This window comes from Choloepus didactylus, chromosome 14 (genome assembly GCF_015220235.1).
Source record: "Choloepus didactylus isolate mChoDid1 chromosome 14, mChoDid1.pri, whole genome shotgun sequence".
NCBI lineage: Eukaryota > Metazoa > Chordata > Mammalia > Pilosa > Megalonychidae > Choloepus > Choloepus didactylus.
The window spans coordinates 62,708,166-62,733,099 of NC_051320.1; the positions used below are offsets into that span (position 1 = coordinate 62,708,166).

Here is a 24,934-nt window from a genome sequence, read left to right on the forward strand (position 1 = left end):
GTTAAGTCAACAAACCTTTTCCCACTTGATGACAGGATTCTTTAAACTTAGTCCTATTACATTTTCTTTTTGTTTGTTTTTAACTATTGAACAGTATCTTTCAGTTACTTAAGACTCAGTTGCTTCATTTAAAAATTTCATTCTCACATTCAATTTAAAGCTTCACCCATCTACCTTCCCCCAGTTCTCATTCCAGGTTAGGTTTGGTGTGGAGGGGAGCTTTGGTCTAATGCTCACAAGTGCCTAACTAACCGTTCCCTTCCCTGATGCGTACTCCTCTGGTGTTAGGAAAAGGATGGAAGCTGGGGTCCACTTTTCCATCCTAATCTGTTTTGTCCCTTGTTGGTGGGCCAATAGTGGAAGTAGTATTGGGACCAGTTATGCTGAAATTGCTGCTCCTAAGTGAAGTGCTAACCCCAGTGACCAAGCTCTTTCAGCCTTGAATGTGGGTCATTAAGGTCTTTTACTACTAACTCTGGGCCTGAGATGCAAATTGTTGAACTGGCCTTCAAACAGTTAAATAGGAACAAAACCAGAAATTGCATTTTATTAAATTATTTTGTTGAGTTGGGCCTTCAAATCCAAGTTCATTGAAATAAATTCTGAGACAGAATTAATTTCATTCCATGTTAGCAGCAGGAAAGTTCTGTGTGCTGAATGATAGATACCAAAAGAAAAGAAGGGTTTGATAATCATGTGAAGTGAGTAAACGAAGATGTGGAATAATATGATAATAGCTAACACAAATATAGTGCTTACTATGTGTCAAGTATGCTTAAGCACTTTACATATTTATTTAATCCTGAACTACATCTCTATGGGGTAATTACTATTGTTACCTTCATTTTACAAGTGAGGATACTGAGGCCTATTAATTATCTTGTCTAGTTGAAAAAATAGATATTGAACAAGGAGTTTATAAATGGTGGATATTAGAAATGAAGAAGTAAAATATGCTATGGGAGTGTATGTATAAAAGGGGTTACTAACCTAATCTTGCAGAGGGTGGCTAAAAAAACCAACTATCATCTTTTACTTGGAGTAGGGGTGATGATTATTGATATTGATGGAATAATAATAAAGATGTTGATAGTAATAGCAGCAGTAACAATAATGATAGCTGCTGTGAGCATTTTCTGTGGTGCAGGCCCTGAACAAATATTTTTATCCAATTCTAATAACAACCCTATAAGTTAGGTACCTTTATTATCCCATTTTTTGCATGAGGAAACAGACAGACAAAGAAGTGAGAGAGATGCAGTACCCATTTTTAAGAATTCTAGCCCTGCTTGTGTAAGCAAAAGATGTGAGAAAAATGCAGAATTCTGTCTAGGATGTAAGGTGTTAAAGTTAAAATAAGATAACAAAAGAGTTAGGTAAGGTTGTGAATGATAGGATAAATTGTCATTAAAGAGTTTCGTTAGAGACAGAAAGATGACATTATAGAGACTGAGATGAAAATGCAAAATCCAATAAAGTTCTGAGAAGGTTAATTTTAGTATTGGAAATTGCAGGTTCAAATTATCTGGAAGAGTTAGCTGTTAGCTCATCTTGAACCTAGAGAAGACCAAATGCCTCTTTTTAAAGAATGGAGTGCCATCTGTTACAGTAACTATAAAAAAGTAACTCATCCTGTAGGTCAGTGATGGAAGAAGATAAGCAACTTGGGCTGGGGAGACGGTCTCTGGTTGATAAACAACCTCAGTCTGTTCTTGGTAATCCCAACTAGTTTGGGTTTGTAATATTGTTTCTTTAGTGCAATTGTTTTCAACCATGAGATATTTTGCCTATTTTAGAATTGCTAGTCATCTCAGAGGGTGACTGATCTACCATATGTCGAATTGTCTGTTGTTTTAGGACAAAACTGCCTCTAAGAGGTTGAGTCTGCAGTAGTGCAGTGGTTGGTAAACTTCAGCATGCATCAGAATCTCCTTCAGGGCTTGTTAAAAAAAAACAGTTTTGCTGGGCTCCTTCCCATAGCTACTGTAAATCTGGGTTGGGGCTCAGGAATTTGCCCCCTTCCCAAGTAATGCTGCTGCTGCTGCTCTGGGAACCACAGTTTTTGAGAGCCACTACTTTCTTTAATGGGTAAGTCTTTTAGCACATGGAGAGGTTAGAAACAAATGCAAAAATGATGAAATTTATTAAATGCATAGTATTAATATTTTTGTATTGTTTATGAATAATATGAATTTTGTCTTTAAAGTATTATGTTTCAGAGAATTAGGCATATTAGAGTAGGTACAAATTAGTCCTGTGGATCTAATTTAGAATGTATAGCTATGTAATTTTTTTTTGACTTGTAATTTTAAGTTGAAAGCTGCAAGAATTTGGCTAAATATAGAAACTATTGGAATGTTAAGAGAATTTGACATTTGTTTTATTTAAAACTTTATTGCAATATATTAGCGTTGAGCTCTTAGGGTTTTTTTGTTTTGTTTTGTTTTTTAACTTGTTAGAGGCAATTAAAGTGCTTAAATAGAATATGTTATATTATATATGCAGTTTAGTATATGTAAAAGAATTGAATTACCCAAACTTATAAATAGGATTAATTATTTAAGAATATTTAGTTTGTTTAGTTTGAGTTGATGAACTATTCAAAAGTACCCTAGAAATGGTGGTTTGATGTGCTGAGCCCTCTATCATGGGACTTGCCCTTATGAAGCTTGTTGCTGCAAAGGAGACGCTGGGCCTGCTTATAATTGTGCCTAAGAGTCTTCCCCTGAATACCTCTTTGTTGTTCAGATGTGGCCCTCTTTCTCTAGCTAAGCCAACTTGTCGAGTGAAATCACTGCCCTCCCCCATTACGTGGGATCTGACACCCAGGGGTGTAAATACCCCTGGCAACATGGGATATGACTCCTGGGGGTGAATCTGGACCTGACATCGTGGGATTGAGACCATCTTGACCAAAAGGGAGATACAAAATGAAACTAAATAAAGTTTCTTCAGTGGCTAAGAGATTCCAGATGGAGTCACGAGGTCACTCTGGTGGGCACTCTTAGGCACTATATAAATAACCCTTTTTAGGTTTTAATGAATTGGAATAGCTAGAAGTAAATACCTAAAACTATCAAACTGCAACCCAGTTGCCTTGACTCTTGAAGATGTGTGTGTAACAATGTGGCTTACAAGGGATGACAATGTGATTGTGAAAGCCTTGTGGATCACACTCCCCTTTATCCAGTGTATGGATGGATGAGTAGAAAAATGGGGACAGAAAACTAAAGGAAAAATAGGGCAGGAGGAGGGGACGATTTGGGTGTTCTTTTTTTACTCTTGTTTTTTTATTCCTATTTTAATTTTTTCTGGCACAAGGAAAATGTTCAAAAAATAGATCAGGATGATGAATGAATAACTATATGATGGCACTGTGAACAACTGATTGTACACTTTGGATGATAGTATGGTATATGAATATATCTCATTGAATTAAAAAAAAGTTCACCCAAGTAGGAAAAAAAATGGCACCCTAGAAAGTGTTAAAGTTTACTAGATTTATAAATAGAATATAACTTGTAGTTGAAGGTTAAAGTAAAGGTTTTATATGTGTTACTTCAATAAATGGAACATCAAATTAAAAAATAGCTTTTTTTTTGAAGAGGGGGTATAAAATCTCTCTTCTTGGCCACCAGCAAACTTTCATTAACAGACTTGTCATGAATTTTGTTTGATGAATGAGCATATTAGTACCAAAAAGGGCATGTTTTCAAGACCAAAGCTTGTGTTAAGAGAAAGTCCGCAGATTTGCTTCTGTTTTCTAGCAGTCAATGAAAAGACGGAAATATGATTAGAATGAGTCACCAGTGTCCCTAGGATAAAGATAAACCTGTTGCTTAGGCAGGTCATGAGAAACACCCAACTATTCCTGATAGTGCGAACAAAGAGAAAAAAATTCTTGTGGAACTCTCTAATATAGCAAAAAGTAATCTCAGCATCTTTGCAGTAAATACAGATTCTAATTTCAAAAAAGTATATTTTTAAGCACCATTCTTTAAAGTAGATCAATAGTGTAACACCAAAATGCAAGTTAGTACAGTTCTGTACAGGGTCAAAGCAAGTAATCCAAATATGCAGTTCTCGGATGGTCTGTCTTAACTGAGGAATAGATTTTAGATTGTGAACTCTAGATTTTAGATTATCTAATCAAAACTCTAGATTTTAGATTTTTTTAGAACAGTGTGACCCAATGGAATTTTTTGTGATGATGGATATGTTCTACATCAATGCTGCCCACGCTGGGCACATGTGATTATTTTAATTTAAATTATGCTAAATGAAATTAAAAATTCAGTTCTTCAGTCTCACTAGCCACACTTTTAGTGCTTAATAGCCACGTGGCTAGTGGCTGCTGTGTTCGTGCAGCTGTAGAGCATTTCTATCCTCACAGAAAATTTCATTGGGCACCATTGCTTGGCTATGCATTGTAAGTTTCTGGATAGCTTTTTTAAAAAATTCTCATGCCCAGGATCCACCACAAATTAAATGAAAATCTCTCAGGGTAGAATCTGGACTAGTCTTAAGTTAAGAACCACTGATTTAGGAAATGAAGGACTCTGTGTCTTTTAGACTGTTTTCCTTAATGTTTCTTTCATTCAAGCTTTTAAAAATTATTGAGTCTTGATCAGTTTAGAAGTGGGTTCCCCACCCCTTCAGCAGTAATTTGGATATGCACTGTTTTATGATGCAGGTTAAGAAAAGATATGCATGCTTAAATTTTTTTTCCTAATAAACTTTTTTTAACTGATAATTTTATTGAGATATATGCACATACTATATAATCCCTCCAAAGAATAAAACATTGTCACACCTGCTTGTGTAGTCATTATCACAGTCAATTTTAGAACATTTTCATTACTCCAAAAAGAAAAATAACAGACATAAAAAAAGAAAACCCCAAATCCCCCATACCCCTTATCCCCCTTATTATTGACCCCTAGTATTGATGTGGTACATTTGTTACTGTTGATGAAAGAATATTAAGATATTAATGTTAACTATAGGCCATAGTTTGCAAAAGGTACTTTTTTCCCATATTAACTCTTCATGCAAGTGTCATACGTTTGTACTAGTTCATGAAAGAACTTATTTATATTTGTAGTGTTAATCATAAACATCATCCACCACAAGGTTCACTATGTTATACAATCCCATATTTTAACCTCTAGCTTTGCTTCTGGTGACATAAATGAATCAAATATCCCCTTTCAACCGTATTCACCTACAATTCAGTACTATTACTTATTATCCCAATAAGTAACTACTGTTACCTCTGTCCCTTTCTAAATGTTTGAGCTCAATCTCATTAAACTTTCTGTACATGTTAGGCAACCACTCCCCATTCTCTAGCCTCATTCTTTCTCTTGGTAACCCATATTCTACGTTTTATGACTATGAGTTTACATATTCTAATTAGTTCGTATTAGTGAAATCATATAATATCTGTCCTTGTGTGTCTGACTTACTTCACTCAGCATTATTTCCTAAAGGTTCATCCATTTTGTGGCATGCGGCAGGACTTCATTCCTTCTTACTGCTGAGTAATACTCCATTGTGTGTGTGTGTGTGTATCACGTTTTGTTTATCCATTCATTGGTTAATGGGCACTTGGATTATTTCCATCTTTTGGCAATTGTGAGTAATGCTGCTAACACATCAGTATGCAAATCTCTGTTCCTGTCCCTGCTTTCAGATCTTCTGGTTATATACAAAGTAGCAAAATTGCCTGCTCATAGGGAAATTCAGTATTTAGTTTTGTGAGGAACCACCAAACCATCTTCCACAGCAACTGTACTATTTTACATTCCTGCCAGCGTTGAATGTGTTCCTATTTCTCTACATCCTCTCTAACACCTATAGTTTTCTGTTTGTTTAATAGAGACCATTCTAATAGGTGTGAGATTTTATCTCATTGTGGTTTTGATTTCCATTTCACTGATAGCTGGTGAAGATGAGCATCTTTTCATATGCTTTTTAGCCATTTGTGTTCCCTCTTTGGAGAAATGTCTATTCATGTCTGCCAATTTTATAATTGGGTTGTTTGTCTTTTTAATGTTGAATTGTAGGATTTCTTTTTATATTCTGGATATCAAAGCCTTATCAGATATGTGGTTACCAAATATTTTCTCCCATTGAGTTGGCTGCCTTTTCACCCTTTTGACAGAGTCCCTTGAAGCACAGAAGTATAGTCTTGAAGAGGTACCATTTATCTATTTTTTTTCTTCCATTGCTTATGCTTTGGGTATAAGGTCTAAGAAGTTGCCTCCTATCACTGGGTCTTGAAGATGTTTCCCTATATTTTCTTCTAGGAGTTTTATGGTACCAGCTCTTACATTTAGGTCTTTGATCCATTTTTGTTAATTTTTGTATAGGGTGTGAGGTAGAGGTTCTCTTTCATTTTTTGGATATGGATATCCAGTTCTCCCAGCACCATTTATTGAAGAGACTATTCTGTCCCAGTTTAGTGGATTTGGGGCCTTGTCAAAAATCAATTGAACATAGATCTGAGGGTCTATTTATAAACTCTCAATTTGAGTCCATGGATCAATATGTCTGTCTTTTTTGTGGGACTTTCTAAATCATGTCATCTGCAAATAATGAGAGTTTTACTTCTTCCTTTCCAATTTGGATGTCTTTTATTTCATTTTTTCCCTAATTGCTCTAGCTAGAACCTCTAGCACAATATTGAATATCAGTGGTAACAGTGGACATTCTTGTCTCGTTTCCAGTCTTAGAGGGAAGGTTTTCAGTCTCTCTGTTGAATATGATTGTTACCTGTGGATTTTTCCTGTGTCCTTTATCATGTTGAGGAAGTTTCCTTCTATTCCTAACTTTTGAAGTGTATTTTTTTTTTTTTTTTTAAGAAAGGATGCTGAATTTTGTCGAATCCCCGTTCTGTGTCAATCAAGATGATCAAGTGTTTTTTTTCCCTTTCTATTTGCTAATGTGCTATATTACATTAATTGATTTTCTTGTGTTGAACCACCCTTGCATACCTAGAATAAAACTCTCTTGGTCATGGTGTATAATTCTTTTAAAGTGACATTGGATTCAATTTGCAAGTATTTTGTTGGAATTTTTGCATCTATATTTATTTGGGAAATTGGTCTGGTTTTCCGTTCTTATAATATCTTTATTAGGCTTTGGTATTAGGGTGATGTTGGCTTCCTAGAATGAGTTAGGTAGTGTTCACTCTTCTTCAGTTTTTTGGAAGAATTTGAGCAGTAATGCTGTTAATTCTTCTTGGAATGTTTGGTAAAATTCCCCTGTGAAGCCATTTGGCCCTGGGTTTTTCTTTGTAGGGAGGTTTTTGATGACTGATTTAATCTCTTTACTTTTGATTGGTTTGTTGAAGTCTTCTTGAAGTCTTGTAGGTTGTTCGTATGTTTCTAAGAAACCGACCATTTCATCTAAGTTGTTCAGTTTGTTGGCATATAGTTGTTCATAGTATCCCCTTGTGATCTTTTTTATTTCTTTAGAGACTGTGGCAATGAACCCCTTCTCATTTCTGATTTTATTTAGTTGCAGCATCTCTCTTTTTGACTTTATCAGTCTTGCTAAGGGTTTGTCAATCTTATTGACCTTCTCAAAGAACCAGCTTTCGATTTACTGATACTATTGATTTTGTTCTCCATTTCATATATTTCTGGTTTAATTTTTGTTATTTCTTTCCTTCTGCTTGCTTTGGGATTAGTTTGCTGCTCCTTCCCTGGTTTCTTTAGTTGAGTTTCTTTAGTTGTTCAATTAGGTGTTTGGTTTTAGCTCTTTCTTCCTTTGTAATGTAGGTGTTTAGGGCTATAAATTTCCCTCTCAGAATCACCTTCACTGCATCTGGTAAGTTTTGATATGTTGTATTCTCATTTTCATTCATCTCAAAATATTTACTGATTTCCCTTGCAATTTCTTCTTTGACCCACTGATTATTTATGAGTGTGTTATTTAACCTCCATATATTTGTGAAATTTCCGCTTCTCTGTTTGTTACTGATTTTCAGTTTCATTCCATTATGATCAAAAAATGTGCTTTGTATAATTTCAGTCTTTTTAAATTTACTAAGACCAGTTTTGTTCCCTAGCGTATGTTCTGTCCTGGAGAATGTTCCATGAGCACCTGAAAAGAATGTATATGATGCTGTTTTGTGGTACAACAATCTGCTTAAATTTTATGCCAGCCTGTGGATAGGTTGGGAAAGTTGAGGTGACAATGAAAAGTTTCTGAAGGAAAGGCATTTTTATATGCTGAGAGAGGCTGAAGAAGGAAAGAATGACTGATGTAGCACAGTCCTTGTGGAATACTTGCTCTAGTTCTGAGCAAGTTTAGAGATGGTATAATTTTTTGAATTTATTTTTGGAAATTTAAAAGCTACCAAAAAATTACCATCATCCATTTTTGTATCACTCACAATTAACAACTGTTAATATCTTGACGTATTTACTTCAAGCCTTTTATAAGAAAAAGAGTTATTTTTCTTAAAGATTTATGTAACTATAAAAAAGTCACATATTACAAAGATTAAAAGCCACCTCAAATCCAACTACCCAGAAAGAGACATCGTTAATATTAATTAGGCATCATTGCCAAGGTATAGTCTCTCTCTATATATACATGTAGAATGATGAATGAATTGTTAGAAAGAAAATCAAAGTCAGAATCAAAGATAACACTTCTTCATCACACAAAAAAAATATTTCCTAAAAGGTTTGTCTAAAGTTAAAGAAAGATTCCTAAAAAATTGGGAGGTTGGAATTATTCTTACATTTATGTTTCGGTTTCAGGTGGAATACACTTAAATATTTGCTTTGAAAAACAATATTAGCAGCTTCATCTTCCATTTTTGTACTCCCCACCACTCGATATTTATATATTATATTATTTTTGTAATATTCATAATTCATTTTCACCCACATTTTTAGAACTTAACTGTTGTTCAGTATTCCTTGCCTGTCCTTTTATCATGTCCTGCTCATTCCTGACCTTTGTTTTGATACAGTTGTCATAGTTTCAGCCTTGTGGCATTGAATAATGTTTCAGTAGAAAAGTCTCAAGCAAGCCAGACTTTTTTCTTTTTCTTCTATTAGGTGATTGCTTTTTACATGTGAATCCCTGAGGAATTCTTTTTTTATCTGCGAAGTACAGTAATTTAACAGGAGAAGAGATGTGTATGACTGTGTGTATGTGTGTAAAATAATCTTGTAGGAATTATGTCTTTCCTCTAGAATCCATGTTGATGGTGCTGTCTCTGTATGGAACATCTCTGGTCTTGAGATAAAGAGAAAAGAGAGCATAGGAAGTATAATACTGACTCTTACCAATTCTACATAGAAGACACATGCATTTCTGCCCATGTTTCATTGGCCAGAGCAAGTCAATGGCCTAGACTGACAGTATTGGGTAATGAAGTATATTTTATATTCCTACCCAGGGGAACACTGAATGCTTAGTGATAATAATATAGTCTTTTACAAAGACTAATTTAGGAAACAGTTATATTAGTTTGTTAAAGACTTGAAAACTCCTAGTGTTACTGTCACAAGCAGGGAGTTGGGGCATTTGTTTTTGCTTTTCAGTTATTCAGTCTGTAAGTTTGACTCCTTCTAATGCTCTGTTTATTAACAGTGCTTCTCAAATTTATTGTACATGCAATTCAAACATTAATCAGTAGGTCTTGAGTGAGCCCCTGAGATTCGGCATTCACAGTTTCCCAGGTGATACTAATGCAGCTGGTCCCTAGAACACACTTAAGTCGCAAGGCTCTTTGTATCAGGAACCTTATCACTTAGAAGAAGACCAACAACAAAATCCTTGGGATTGCAGATAGAGGAAAGGGCAACAATAGGGGGAAAAATCAGAAGGGAGACCAAAGAGGAATGTGAGTGTAATTGAAGTTTAAAGGGAAAGAGAAGCATGGTAGTTGGATGCCTCATAGAAATCAAATAAATTATGATTGAAAAAAGCCCGTCAGATTTGTCAATTGGTTTATTTCCGTTTGTCAAGGCAGGTTTAGTGAATTGGGGGAGAGAGAAGACAGATTGGCAATGTATTGATTAAATTAAGTTTATTTTTTGAACCTGTAAAACATGTAGTTCCAAAAGTGAAAACTATAAGGATAGTTATACCCAAGGAAATATCACTCCCTTCTCTGTCTCTTCTATCCCATTCCCACACACCTTCCTGTAGTTAACCAATTTCGTTAGTTTCTGGTTTATTTTTCCAGTGTTTCTTTTTTTTTAAATTCAGTTTTATTGAGATATCTTCATATACCATACAGTCATCCATGGTGTACAATCAACTGTTTGCAGTACCTCTAGTGTTTCATTTTACAAAAATAAGCAAAATGTTGCATGGTATATTTACTCTTTCATAGTTTGCTTTTATTCACTCATCAAGATACTCTTTATATCTGTCACTGGTCATCAATGTTTTCACTATAGAACTCCATTTTATGGACTTGAATTCAACCAAAGTTCTTATGTATGGGGCATTTGGGTTTTTTTATTTTGCGATTACAAATTATGCTACGGTGAATAACTTGTGCATATGCATTTGTTATAGTCATATGGTCAGTGTAAATTCCTAGAAGGAGGATTGCTGAGTCAAAGTAAAATACTCAGGTACCCTATGTAATCTTTGGTATTATGGAGTTTCTCTCCATAGGGATTGTACCATTTTGCATTCCCACCGAGAATGTAGGATAATGCCTATTTTCCTACAACCAACAGTATGTGGTCAAGCTTTTGAATTTTTGCCAACCTGTTAGTTGAGAAATGGTGTCTTTGCATTTTTTAAATTTGCATTTCTCTAGTTATGAGTAAGATTGAACATCTTTTAATAAAGTTAAGAGCCATTATTCTATCCTCTTGTGAATTGTCTGCTCATATATTTTGCCCATTTTTCCCATCTGAGATTTCATTTTCCCCCTCAATTTTTAAAAGTTCTTTTAAGATTTAGGATATGAAATGGATGTATATTTAAATTTTTCTCTGAGTTGTAAGGGATGATTTGTGAACTTTGTGAACTTTTCCTTATAGAAAATCGATGACATTTTATAATAAAGAATTGAGATACTTACAGGCACAGTACAAATTGTTGCTTTAGAATATTAGTTCGTTCAAATGAAATACTTGCCATGTTTCAGACCTTCTGTTAGGCACTGAGGACACAGTGTTGAATAAAGCAGGCATGAGGTGTTTTGGTGGTTACAATTTAATGGAGATTAAACACACACACACAAACTTAAAACTGTGTCAGATGCTGTGAAGAAGACATAAAGGTAGTATGTGATTAATAATAGAGACTTAAGTTAGCCTGGATGATCAGGAAGGTTTTAATGTAGCTTTTTTTTAGTAACATATATGTGTGTATATGAATGTGTCTATAAACCATAAGTTTCGCCGTTTTAATCAACTTAAGTACACAATTCATTGTCACTAATTACATTTACAATGTTGTGCTACATCGGCAGTCTCCTTCACCAAAACTTACTCATTACCCCAAACTGAAACTTTGTACCCATTATGCAATAACTCTCCATTCTACCCCCTCCCCAGCATGTATGTTACCTCTAGTCTACTTTCTAAACGTGCTTATTCTAGTATTTCATATAAGTGGAATCATAAAATATTTGTAATTTTGTGTCTGGCTTATTTCATTTAACAATGTTTTCAAGGTTTGTCCATTAGCATTATCAGCCCTTCATTCCTTTTTATGGTTGAATAATAATCTGCATGTGTATGCCACATTTTGTTTATCCATTCTTCTGTTGATGGACACTTGGGTTGTTTCCAACTTCAGACTATTGTGAATAATGCTTCTATGAACAATTATATCCAAGTATCTGTTTGAGTTCCTGTATTCAGCTCTTTGGGGATATATACTTAGGAGTGAAATTACCAAGTCATATGGTCATATGCCGAGTCATGTGTGTAACTTTTTGAAGAAACACCAAATTGTATTCCACAGCAGCTACACTACTTCACGTTCCCAGTAGCAGTGCACGAGGATTCCAGTTTCTTCACATCCTCACCAACCCTCATTCTTTTCTGTATTTTTGATAGTAGCCATCCAAGAGGGTGTGATATGGTATATTATTGTGGTTTTGATTTGCATTTTCCTAGTGGCTAGTGATGTTGAGCCTCTTTTCGTGTACGTTTGGCCATTTGTGTGTCTTTGGAGAAATGTCTATTGAAGTCTTTTGTCCTTTTGATGTTAAATGAGTTGTCTTTTTGTTATTGCTTCATAGGAGTTCTTTATATATCCTGGATATTAAACCCTTATCAGATATGTGATTTGTAACTATTTTCTCCCATTCTGTAGTTTATCTTTTTATTTTCTTGATAATGTCCTTTGATGCACTAAACATTTTTAATTTTGATGAGGTTTAATTTATTTTTTCTTGTGGCTTGTGCTTTTGGTATTATGTCCATGAATCCATTGCCAAATCCAGGTTCTTGAAGAATTACCCCTATATTTTTCTCTAAAAGTTTTATGGTTTTAGTCTTTTTTTTTTAATTCATATTTATTGAGATATATTCACATACCATGCAGTCATACAGAACAAAGCGTACATTCAGTTTTTTACAGTTACCATTAAATAGTTGTGCATTCATCACCAAAATTAATTTTTGACATTTTCATTACCATATACACGAAAATAATAAGAATAAAAATTAAAGTGAAAAAGAACAATTTAAGTAAAAAAGAACACTGGGTGCCCTTTTTTTTTTTCCTTCCCAATTTTCCTACTCATCCGTCCATAAATGAGACAAAGGGGAGTGTGGTCCATATGGCTTTCCCAATCACATTGTCACCCCTCATAAGCTACATTCTTATACAATCATCTTCAAGATTCATGGGTTCTGGATTGTAGTTTGATAGTTTCAGGTATTTACTGCTAGCTATTCCAATTCATTAGAACCTAAAAAGGGCTGTCTATGTTGTACATAAGAGTGCCCACCAGAGTGACTTCTCGGCTCCTTTTGGAATCTCTGACACTGAAGCTTATTTCATTTCTTTTCACATCCCTCTTTTGATGAAGAAGATGTTCTCCATCCCACAATGCGGGTCTAGATTCCTCCCCGGGAGTCATATTCCACATTGCCAGGGAGATTTACTCCCCTGGGTGTCAGAGCCCACGTAGGGGGGAGGGCAGTGATTTCACCTGCCAAGTTGTGTTAGCTAGAGAGAGAGGGCCACATCTGAGCAACAAAGAGGCATTTGGGAGGAGGCTCTTAGGCACAATTATAGGGAGGCCTAGCCTCTCCTTTGCAGCAAGTCTTCCCAAGGGCAAGTCCTGTGGTAGAGGGCTCAGCCCATCCAACCACCGGTCCCCTATGTCTGTGAGCACGTCAGCAGCCATCAAGGTGGGGGAGCCCAACACCCCTACATTCTCCACCGGCTCCTCAAGGGGGCTCTGCATATCTTTTTTCATTGTTTTTTTTTTTTTAAATTAACTCTTTTTTTTAAAATCAACTATATCAAAAAAAAATTTTAAAAAATACAATTAAAAAACATTTCAAACAAACCATAACAAGGGAGTGCAGCAGGTTCCTGCTCTACCCCAAGAGAGCAACCTAATACAGCAACATTTCTGTGAACATACCCATCAGAAATTAACAAACCATAGTCATTCCTGGGCATTCCCAGAACGTTAAATTTACCCACAATAGCATATCTGTTTTTATTGGGTTATCGTTCCCCCTTCATTAATTGCTCTCTATTGCTAGTTCCCCTACATTCTACATTATAAGCCATTTATTTTAGGAGTGTGTTGTTTTACCTCCAGGTGTTTGTGAATTTTCTAAGTCTCTGATGGTTATTGACTTCTAATTCTATTCCATTGTGGTCAGAGAATGTGCTTTGAGTAATTTCAATTTTTTTTTTAATTTATTGAGGCTTGTTTTATGTCCCAGCATATGGTCTGTTCTGGAGAAAGTTCCATGAGCACTAGGGAAGAATGTATATTCTGGTGATTTGGGTTGTAGCGTTCTGTATATGTCTGTTAACCCAAATTCATTAATCTAATTGTTTAGGTTTTTGGTTTCCTTATTGGTCTTCTGTCTGGTTGATTTATCTATAGGAGAGAGTGATGTGTTGAAGTCTCCCACAATTATTGTGGAAACATCCTTTGCTTCCTTTAGTTTTGCCAGTGTTTGTCTCATGTATTTTGTGGCACCATGATTGGGTGCATAAACATTTATGATTGTTATTTCTTCTTGTTGCATTGCCCCTTTTATTAGTATGTAGTGGCCTTCTTTGTCTCTCCTAACATCCTTGCATTTAAAGTCTATTTTATCTGAGATTAATACTGCTACTCCTACTTTCTTTTGGCTATAGCTTGCATGAAATATTTTTTCCATCCTTTCATTTTCAATTTCTTTGTGTCCCTATGTCTAAGATGAGTCTCTTGTATGCAACATATTGATATTCATATTTTTTGATCCATTCTGCAAATCTGTATCTTTTAATTGGGGGGTTTAATCCATTGGCATTCAATGTTATTACTGTGAAGGCATTTCTTGAATCAGCCATCCTATCCTTTGGTTTATGTTTGTCAGATATATTTTTTCCCTCTCTCTCTTGTTGTCCTTTAAGGAACCAATATTAAATCTCTTTAGTACTGAACCTTTCTCCATCTCTCTCTCCTTTCTTTGTTTCTCTGTCAGTAGGGCTGTCTTTAGTATCTGAAGTAGGACAGGATCTAGCAAAATCTCTCAGCATTTGTTTGTCTATGAAAAATTTAAGCTCTCCCTCAAATTTGAAGGAGAGCTTTGCTGGGTAAAGTATTCTTGGTTGGAAATTTTTCTCTTCAGAATTTTAAATATGTCATGATGTTGCCATTCACCTCCATGGTGGCCACTGAGTAGTCACTACTTAGTCTTATGTTGTTTCCTTTGTATGTTATGAATTGCTTTTCTCTTGCTGCTTTCAGAACTTGCTCCTTCTCCTCAGTATTTGACAATGTGATCAGAATATGTCTCGGAGTGAGTTTATTTGGATTTATTCTATTTGGAGTTTGCTGGGCATTTATGCTTTGTGCATTGATATTGTTTAGAAGGTTTGGGAAGTTTTCCCCAACAATTTCTTTGAATACTCTTTCTGGACCTTTACCCCTCTCTTCCCCTTCTGGGACAGCAATGAATCTTATATTTGGATGTTTTATTTTATCTATCATATCCTTGAGGTCCATTTCAATTTTTTCGATTTTTTTCCCCATTCTTTCTTTTGTTCTTTCATTTTCTGTTCTGTGGCCCTCGAGGTCGCTGATTTGTTGTTCACTTTCCTCTAGTCTTGTACTATGAGTATCCAGAATCTTTTTAATTTGGTCAACAGTTTCTTTTATTTTCATAAGATCGTCTATTTTTTTATTTACTCTGGCAGTTTCTTCTTTATGCTCTTCTAGGGTCTTCATGTCCTTTATATCCTGTGCCATGCTCTCATTGTTTGTCTTTAGTTCTTTGATTAATTGCTCCAAGTACTGTGTCTCCTCTGATCTTTTGATTTGGATATTTGGGTTTGGGTTTTACATACCATCTGGTTTTTTCATAGGCTTTAAAATTTTCTGTTGTTTTTGGCCTCTTGGCATTTGCTTTACTTGATAGGGTTCTTTTAGGATATGTAGCATTTTTCAAAGCCTGATCTCTAATTTGTCAGGTCTACAGCTTGGTGGAGTACACTTTCTCTAACTAACCAGCCGATGGCATCCGCGAGTCACCTTTTCCCCTCAAGTCAGTTCTCCCCAACTTTGTCTTTGTGGTGTGTGAGGGTCTGATTCTTGTGGGGTCCAATTGGTGCACCAAGTTTGGGTGTGTTGTTGCTGCTGTCTTCCCTGAATGTGGGGCGTGTGTCTGAGCGGTTATGGAGGGAGGGCAGCTTTAATAATCAAACCTCCCAGTGTTCCTGGAGATTTAAGGCTGTTGCAAGAGTCTAAACCTTCATTTCAGCATTTCAGTCTCGCCACAGATTGTCTCTGCTGCTGACCCACAAGTCCCTGTTATTGGCGTATGGTCCCTGGGATTTCCGAGTGGGTCCCTCTTCCAAGCCGTGCCCTTCTAGGGCCTCTGCTGAGGGAAGGTTGTGTTGTGTCACAAGTGCACACCTTCCTTCAAGGGAAGTTCTGGGCCGTTGGGCTGTATAGGTATGTTCCCAGCCTTGTAAGAATGGCTGTATGGGGTGTGTTAATTTCCCCCTTTTCACACAGCTCCGCCTTCCCAGCTCCAGGACAGTTAGCTGTGGGTGCACGAAAGGCTGTTGTCCATGACCAATATTGTGGCCTGTGCACGTGTTGCTGGAAACACTTCCTGTCACACTGGGTTTTTTGGCGCAGCTCTGGGCTGTGGCTCCGGTGCCGGGCAGGAGCATTCCCAGCCCTTTGGGAAGATGGCTACAAGGGGCTTGGTTCTTTTCCCCTTTTGGCCCATCTCTGCCTTCCTGGCTCCGAGACAGTTAGCAGCAGATGCGCGAAAGGCTATCTTCCACAACAGATATTGAGGCTTTCACACAGCCCGTTCCTGTCATGCTTCACTATGTGGTTCTCGCTGCCATATCTGCAACTGCTTTTGGGTTTTTTTAAAAAAGAACTAGTCCACCTCCAAACACCAACCCATAGTTTCCCCACACCGCAGTATGGCTGCCGGATATTCAGCAGGCTTACTCATTTCAGAACGCAGACTCCCAGTTTCACCAAGTGTATGGTCCCTATGGATTTAGCAGACCTTGTCCAGCTGGTGCATCGCTAGAACTGGTGTTCTGGGTTACTTTCTGGCTTTTATCTAGTATTTTTCACAGAAGTGTTTTTTTGCCCTGTCTCTCCTAGCTGCCATCTTAGGTTCTCTCTGGTTTTAGTCTTACACTTATGTCACTGATCCATTTTGAGTTAATTTTTGTTTATGATTCAGTGTCGTTCTTTTGCATGTGAATATCCAGTTTTCCCAGCACCATTTGTGGAAAGGGTTTTCTTTCCCCCTTTGAATGGACAGTAGGATAATTTTTTTTAAGCCTAGCAGAGCTTTTTTAGGATTCAGACTTGTCGAATCTTCATTAGAACCGTTCACCTAATAACTGATCTAACAAAGTACATATAAACTCTAATATGGTCAAAATGTCAATTTATTAACATTGGTTAGAGGGAAAGCAGTGAAATAGATATTTTCTAGATTATTTAGGCTTCAGTAAAATTAATTTTTCTTTTCAAACTATGGTGTAATCTTGTAAAATTTTGAGGGTGAATATAGCATTTAGTATGTTTACTAGGAATATACTCTTGTTCAGTTTTGAGTTTTTTTATTAGCTTTTTAAATATTCAGTTTAATCATTTTTACATTTTTAGATAGTATTAGTATATTATCAGTTCAGTGTTGTCAGCACTTCTTGAGAAGCCCTTTAGAAGATGAAGATGTATTTGTTGTCACATGAAGTCTAGGTAAGAGGGTTAACGCTAATGCAGGGTAAAATACATTCAAAATTTAAACTGAAGGGATGCCATTAACTTGAGGTCCAAATGACAATGAAATGTTCAAGTGAAATATTTGATCAGCATGTGAAGAATAATTGGCACGTTATGTGAACGTAAAATGGACAAAAGTATGTTTACATATGAAAACAAAAATCTTAATTTAGTTCATGCTGTATAAATAAGGAAATCAATAATTTAAATAATCCCATAAAGAAGACTGTATATTAACTATGACTTGTGGGAGTAGAGAAATTTTCTACTGTGACGAGTAATGTTCCTTTTTAAGGGTTAGTTTGGTTAAAATTTTATATATATATATTTTTTCCCCCAAATATAGTTTATTACAATTAGGTTAGATCTGTTGATCCCTAATTTAGTTTTTAATAACTTCTTTTATACTGACTCTTACTTATGTTTTGAATTCACTTCCAATTATTATAGTGTTTTATACAGGTCTGTTCCTAAAGCAAGCAGTGGGGAGTACATTTCCTTTTTTGGTGGTTGGTTGTTTTTTTTTTTAGAACAGAGAATCACAGGGAATAAGCTGTATATCTAGTGAATTAAATATCTGGCCAGTGCACTCTAGTCAGCAGTTCCTGACATTACTCTGAAAGGAAAATAAATTTAACAGGAATTTGCCTCAATTTTTTTCAGACACTGGCCAAAAGAAGACCCTAGACAAGAAAGATGGGAGACGAATGTCTTTTCAGAAGCCTAAAGGGGCTATTGAATATACTGTAAGTTGTTTTTGAAAAAGTTTATCCTTGCAATATTTTTATTTAAGATATTCTCTGTAAATACTATTAATAAGTCAAGGTTTTTTAATTCCTTATTTTAAAAATCTGTACTGTTGGTAACTGTTTTATCATTAATAATAATTACGTTCATAACTGTATTTTAAGATTATTTTTCTTACATAGAGATTTTATTAAGTGGAATGCAAAGTTATTTCAGCTAATTTAATTTATTATAGATGGTAATTTACTGGGAGTCAAAAAGTTCCTGTGTTCCAATGACTTTCATTAGGTTAGGCTTTTACGAAAATATTTACTTTTTAGAAATGTGATCTTCATTATATTCCTGGCAGTGCTAATGATGATGATAATGGCAGATATAATACTTAAAACATAAGTTGATGTTAATCTTCCAGAATAACCTTGTACCATTAGATCATTTACATTGATTTATAGCTAAGTCTTTTTAGCTTTGAAATTGGAGCTTTTTTCTGACTGCTGTATTCTTGAAATGACCCTCATTTTCCTGCAGTCAGTTTTTCACATTTCCAGTTACTATAGGAAACTGAAGTAAGAAATAGACTTTGGTATATGGTGTGGTGTGCTGTGCATTTGGTCGAATATAAATGTTTTATATTTAGAAAACGTTATGTCGTAGGGCAATTATATTAACTAATTTAATTTTAGGCATTATTTTGGATTTTTCTAAATATATTATTACACTATAACTGTATTAAGACAATATAGCATTTTTTAACATTAATTCATGCATTTGTGTCATTGTGAGAACTTCCAGTCTTACTTTGAATCTTGGTTATTTTCCATAAAAATTCTTCAGGTTGAACAAATAATCAAAACATTGAGTTACACTTTTTCCTCATATACCGTGTAAGTGACAAATTGAGATTTTTAAGTGTTTTTAAAAGGTTAGGAACCAGATGATTTACAGTAGAATTAAATAGACTAGTCAGAAGAATCTCTTCTTAAAGCATATTATAAACTTAAATTGAGTGCTTGTACCTTCTCTGTATAATTGTCAAATTGAAAAAACAATTTCAGAGTAAAATATTCATTATTATTTAAGGCATAAAATCTGATATGTACATATAATCGATAAAGAATTTTAAAAGTTTACTTGGTTTTGAATTCAGAAGTTTATCATTTTTTGAATACAATTTAATAAAATCTGTGCTGTTGTCTGTATTGGGGCTAAATTTAAATTGAGCCTTTATGTTTGGGAGGAAGATTAATTGAAGCCCGAATTTTTTTTTTCTCCTTCATGTTATTTCTTAGTGTATTCCTTTGGGAAATAATCAGATATTGACCACTATAACACACCCTCCAGCGGGATCTTTGTTTAGACTCCTCTTTTTCATTTTTTAAATTCTACTATTCCCTATACCAAGTCCTAAAAGAAATAAACATTTTCCAACCTTACTGATGCTTAAGAGATGTTTAAGAAAATAAAATGTATTAATTCTAAACCTAAGATATTGTCTTTTACTCCATTCTTATTATAAGCTGTAAAATCTTTATATAACGTGTTTCTCTTAAAGTAAAATATTTTATATCATGTACTATCAAAATTTGTTTATTCTAAAATATTTATGATCTAGCTTAATTACATTTCCAGACCACCTAAATATAATATAAATAAAATCAGTCATCGATCTTTTAAATAGCCTTGTAAAGTCATGTATCTTATGCTTACATATATGGATATGTATGCATACACACACTCATATACTGTTTTAATTGCAAAATCAAAGTAAAATTTTTTTCAGTGTGTATCAAAAGTAGACCTTGAATATGCTATACATTATCATTTTCTCCCTTGTTAATTTACTATCCCTATACCTTTCTACTGAAAGTGCCTTCTTCAAATCATTAATAGTATTATAATTACCAAACCTAGTGAACTTCCCATTGTTGATATATCCTGCGTATTATTCCTTCTTTCTGGTTTTAAGTTCCTTCTTAAGGTCTTTCAGTGAGAGTTTGTGAATGGAAAATTAGACAATATCTGAGATTAACTTAGCTACACTTTCACTCTAGTTGTTTAGCTGTCTGTAGATTTGACAGTTATTTTTTGTCACTCCTGTGAAGATAGTAGTTTATTGTCTTGTGCCTTTTTGATGCCTTTTTATTTTTATTCATTTCTAGGCAATCTTTTTTTTTGTTTTTTCAGGTTGCTTTAAAGCTGAAAATCATATACTTTAATCTCTTTGTACATTTTTTATTACCTTAAACCTGATTTACTTCAGTAGGAGTATAATGGTTTTTCTGAATCCAGGCTCTGTCCCCATTAATCCAAGACTTGTTGCAGCAATCTTTCTAAGATGCCACTTTGGTCATGTAACTCCTTTACTTTATTAGCATTGATGTTTTTATTACCTTCATCATCCCATTCAGTAGGGTCATTCTGAGGATAAAATATATGATAATTAATATGAAGGTTCTTTGTAAACTTATAGATGTTACTGCAAAATAACATTTGCTTGCCAACAGGTTTACAAATATCATTTCAGGTAAGTAGGTAACATATCATCTCATTGAATAGAAGAAAAAGTTTGTACCGAAGGAAATAGGCAGAACTAGATTAGTAACTCAAGTATTTGGGACAAATTTGGCTTTACAACACCATTAAAGAAAAAATTAACTTTTATTGTTTACACACACATATGATTTGCCTAATTTTCAAAGTGTTCTACAACCTAATTCTAAATACCCTTTCAGTTCCATCCTGTTTTGAGATTTAACTCCAGTTACTCACCTTCCTAAAATCTGTCCTTCAAAAATATACTCTGAATGGTTTGGGAGGAAGAGACAGTGTCTCATAAATGTGTTTTGTACTTTTCAATCTCCTAATAAAGTCATTACTTTTCTCTTCACTTTGAATGTCCTTTCCCGCCTCGCTACCTCTCAAATTCCTACCAGTTCTTCAAGACCTGGCTTTAAATCTTTTCTCCTCTGTGAAGTCTTTTTTGGACAAATTAAAGCATGTGCTTCTCTGGGAACTTCTGATGTATTTGTTGTTCCATTTTAAATTGCACCTCATCTTTTGTGTAACTTTTTCTGTATATCTATCCTATTTTCCAATTAGACTGTAGATTCCTTGTACACTAAAACCAATTAGTTGCACTTAGTTGTATTTGCTACAGAGCCGTCATAATGCCCATGTGTAGAGAACTCTGAAAGAATATGTTAACAGATTAAATGACTTTTTCTTTCAGGAATATTGGCAGAATCCCATGATTTAAGATATATAAAAATATGACTGAAAATATACAAATGTTTAGGAGCAACTTTGGTCAAATATTTTCTATTTGTATATATGAATGGCAATATACAGATATACATCAGTAGAGATAGAACATTGTGAGGTTTTCTAGTATGGGTATACTTTGCTAAAATAAAATGTGTTTCTTGAAATTGCTTATCTTCTGGGAGCATTTTACAGAAACAGTGTGTTATTTTTAAGTCTTTGTAAAGTGAAAATATCTTAGTTTGTGTTTTTTAAATTATGTTTTATAATTGCTTGAAATGTGGAGACCTACAGTAATTGTAATGATAAAGCCTACAGTCTCTGTCATAATAGTTTGAAACCATTTGGTAATAAAACACAAAATTTTTTGGCAGTTATCTTCAATGATGAAAATACTGTTTATTAAGCAAATGGAAGATCAGTCCTTAGAAATATTAATTATTATTAAGCCTCATAGTTTAGTTTTTGTGTTTTAACAAATTAAACAAATTAATTTTTTCTTTGAAACAGGTTGAATCAAGGGATTCTTTGAACAGCATAGCCCTGAAATTTGATACAACGCCCAATGAACTTGTTCAGTTAAATAAGTTATTTTCCAGAGCAGTTGTTACTGGACAGGTAGTATCTTTTTTAAAAATGTATTGATATTTAGAAACATTAAGTAGCAAGATGAAAGTATCCATGGCAATATAGTTAATAATAAAGGAAAATTGAGAAGAATAATTTATGCATGCTTTGAAAAAATCCTAATAGTTCTAAGAGAGAAAAATAACTGTAATTTATAACTATAAGTATTTCTTAATATATACTGAAAATAATTGAGTTGTCTTTTTAAAATAGTGTTTTTTTAATTGAATTCAGTTTTATTGATATATATTCACATATCATACAGTCATCCATGGTTTCAATCAACTGTTCACAGTAGAATCGTATAGTTATGCATTCATCACCCCAATCTGTTTTTGAACATTTTTCTTACACCAGAAAGAATCAGAATAAGAATAAAAAATAAAAGTTAAAAAGAACACACAAATCATTCCCCCATCCACCCTATTTTTTTATTTAGGTTTTGCCCCCATTTTTCTACTCATCCATCCATACACTGGATAAAGGGAGTGCAATCCATAAGGCTTTCACAATCACACTGTCACCCTTGTAAGCTACGTTGTTACACAATCGTCTTCAAGAGTCAAGGCTCCTGGGTTGGAGTTTGATAGTTTCAGGTATTTACTTCTAGCTATTCAAATACATTAAAACCCAAAGAGGGTTATCTATATAGTGCCTAAGAATGTCCATGACCTCTTGACTCTATTTGAAATCTCTCAGCCACCAAAGCTTCACTTTGTTTCATCTTACATCCCCCTTCTGGTCAATCCCTCGATGCCAGGTTCAGACTCATCCCAGGGAGTCATATCCTGCGTTGCCAGGGGGATTTCCACCCCTGGGAGTCAGGTCCCAAGTAGGGGGGGAGGGCAGTGAGTTCACCTGCCGAGGTGGCTTAGCTTTTAAATATAGTTTTAATAGGCTTTTAAAAATATTCAATGTAATACCTTCACATGATTAAAAATTCAAATGTTTTTAAAGTTAAGGTACCCTTCCATATTAGACTTCCAATTTTATTATCCAGAAGGAACCAGTAAACAGTTTGCATGTCCTCACAGAAATGTTCTGTCCCTTTTTTTTTTCAAACTTTGATACTTGGAAAATGTTCTATCTGATCACAGCTCTATCTCAGTCTTTTTCATTTTTGGGTATTGTTGCATTTTATTGATATGTTACAGCTTATTTAACTAATCACACAATAAACTTCATTCTGTTTCTACTTTTCTGCTATTGTAAACTTGCTGTAGTGAACACTCTTGTTTATATCTATTTGTCTATATGTGGAGATAATTTAGGATAAATTCCTAGAAGTATAGTTGCTAGGTCAAAGGATATTTGCAGTTTTAATTTTGGTAGCTATTGCCAAATTGTCCTTTAAGAGGAACACCGGTAGTGTATGAGAGTTACTGCTTCTCCACCCTATCCCCAACAGTATGTATTATCAGATCTATCTAAATTGACTTTAAATATCCATTTTTTTTTTTTACTTTTTTAAGAATTGTAGAGGTAATAGTCTTTTAATCTCAAAGTTTTAATTTTTTCAGGTAGTATTCTATAAGCAATAGAATACTACCTGACCATGAACAGTTCAGTTTTACTGACTCCTTGTGTAAATGTTTTCTTACAGGTTTTATATGTTCCTGATCCCGAATATGTCTCCAGTGTTGAGAGCTCCCCATCTCTAAGCCCCATTAGTCCTCTGTCTCCAACATCATCAGAAACTGAATTTGATAAGACCACTGTAAGTGTTCCTGTCTTTTCAAAGATAGCTGTGAAAAAATCTCACAATATGTATATTGGACTTCATGTTTTTTTCTTTCTATTTTGACTATGGTTAAAATAAATTTTACCTTTTTATTTTGTTACTTTTGCTTTGAAAGTGAAACATTCTTGTTGAATCAGGTAAACTCAAATTGACTTGTTAGTGGTGGTGGTTGCAGTCCAAACATACTCTTGAACTCTGTCTTATAAATACCATATAATAATTTAATATGGGAAGGCGTTTCACCTAACAGACATGCAGTTTATCATGGTGGGTAGTAGTACCAAGTCCAGTCTGATTTTCATTTCAGTTTCTCTGAATATTTATGAAAATACAGTTTGTAGAACTCATAAGTTCATTTTTTATACACTCACTTTCAAGAAATAATTTGTTATCTTAATTGTTCTTTCAGGTATTCATCTAGCATTTTTAAGGAATGAGTGTTTCATATAAGTTACATTTTACAAATAAATTTTAAAGGGACCAAGCTTATTTAATCAATTTGATTAAAAACTCTCTGAAAGGAGTTATTAACTTACTTGCCTTTAAAAGATATTAATATTAATTTAATACTAATCATAATTTCCCATTTTGTTAATGACCTAAGGATTTTGTTTACATATATAAGGCTATTCCTCCATTAAATGGCTAGATTCTTGGGTGATTCTTCAGTGCTTGATTTGTCACCTTTAGGAGCTATATCCTTTCCTCTGCTTCATTTGTGTACAAAATGCCAAACTGATAGTAAAACAAATTATTAATGTTATTTGCCTACAGTTATTAGCTTCTAACCTCTTCTGTTAGACCAGTTCTTATTTATTATGTGGAGTAAAGTACAAGGTATTGTTGACAACTGTTTTTCTCTCTGCCTAGGGACTTTGTGTGTGTGCACACATGTGCACGTGTTTGTGTGTGAAAGAGAGAAGGGGACACGTCTTTTTCAAATGATTGTTGGATGTCTTATTTATATAAATATGACAGCTGTACACTTTAGAATATACTCACATTAAAGGAATATATTTATGCTCATCATTGACAAAAATGGAAATCAGGTTCTAATGATAGGTATTTCTGGACCAAATGACCTAAGAATACCTTTTTTTTTTTTTTTTTTTTTT

At 34.5% G+C, this 24,934-nt stretch overlaps 1 protein-coding gene across 8 annotated transcripts in view; it reads left to right on the forward strand.

Annotated features, from left to right (window-relative positions):
- OXR1 (oxidation resistance 1) overlaps positions 1–24,934 on the forward strand; it is a 494,800-nt gene that overhangs the window by 377,106 nt on the left and 92,760 nt on the right. For 6 of the 8 annotated variants that reach the window (XM_037803208.1, XM_037803211.1, XM_037803214.1 and 3 more), the window contains 3 exons: positions 18,107–18,189; positions 21,962–22,069; positions 23,682–23,795. In XM_037803208.1, the coding sequence (XP_037659136.1) occupies positions 18,107–18,189; positions 21,962–22,069; positions 23,682–23,795 (305 nt within the window). Of the gene's footprint in view, positions 1–1,805; positions 2,089–18,106; positions 18,190–21,961; positions 22,070–23,681; positions 23,796–24,934 lie in introns of those variants that run through there. The other 2 variants (XM_037803215.1, XM_037803216.1) reach the window with 2 other exon arrangements.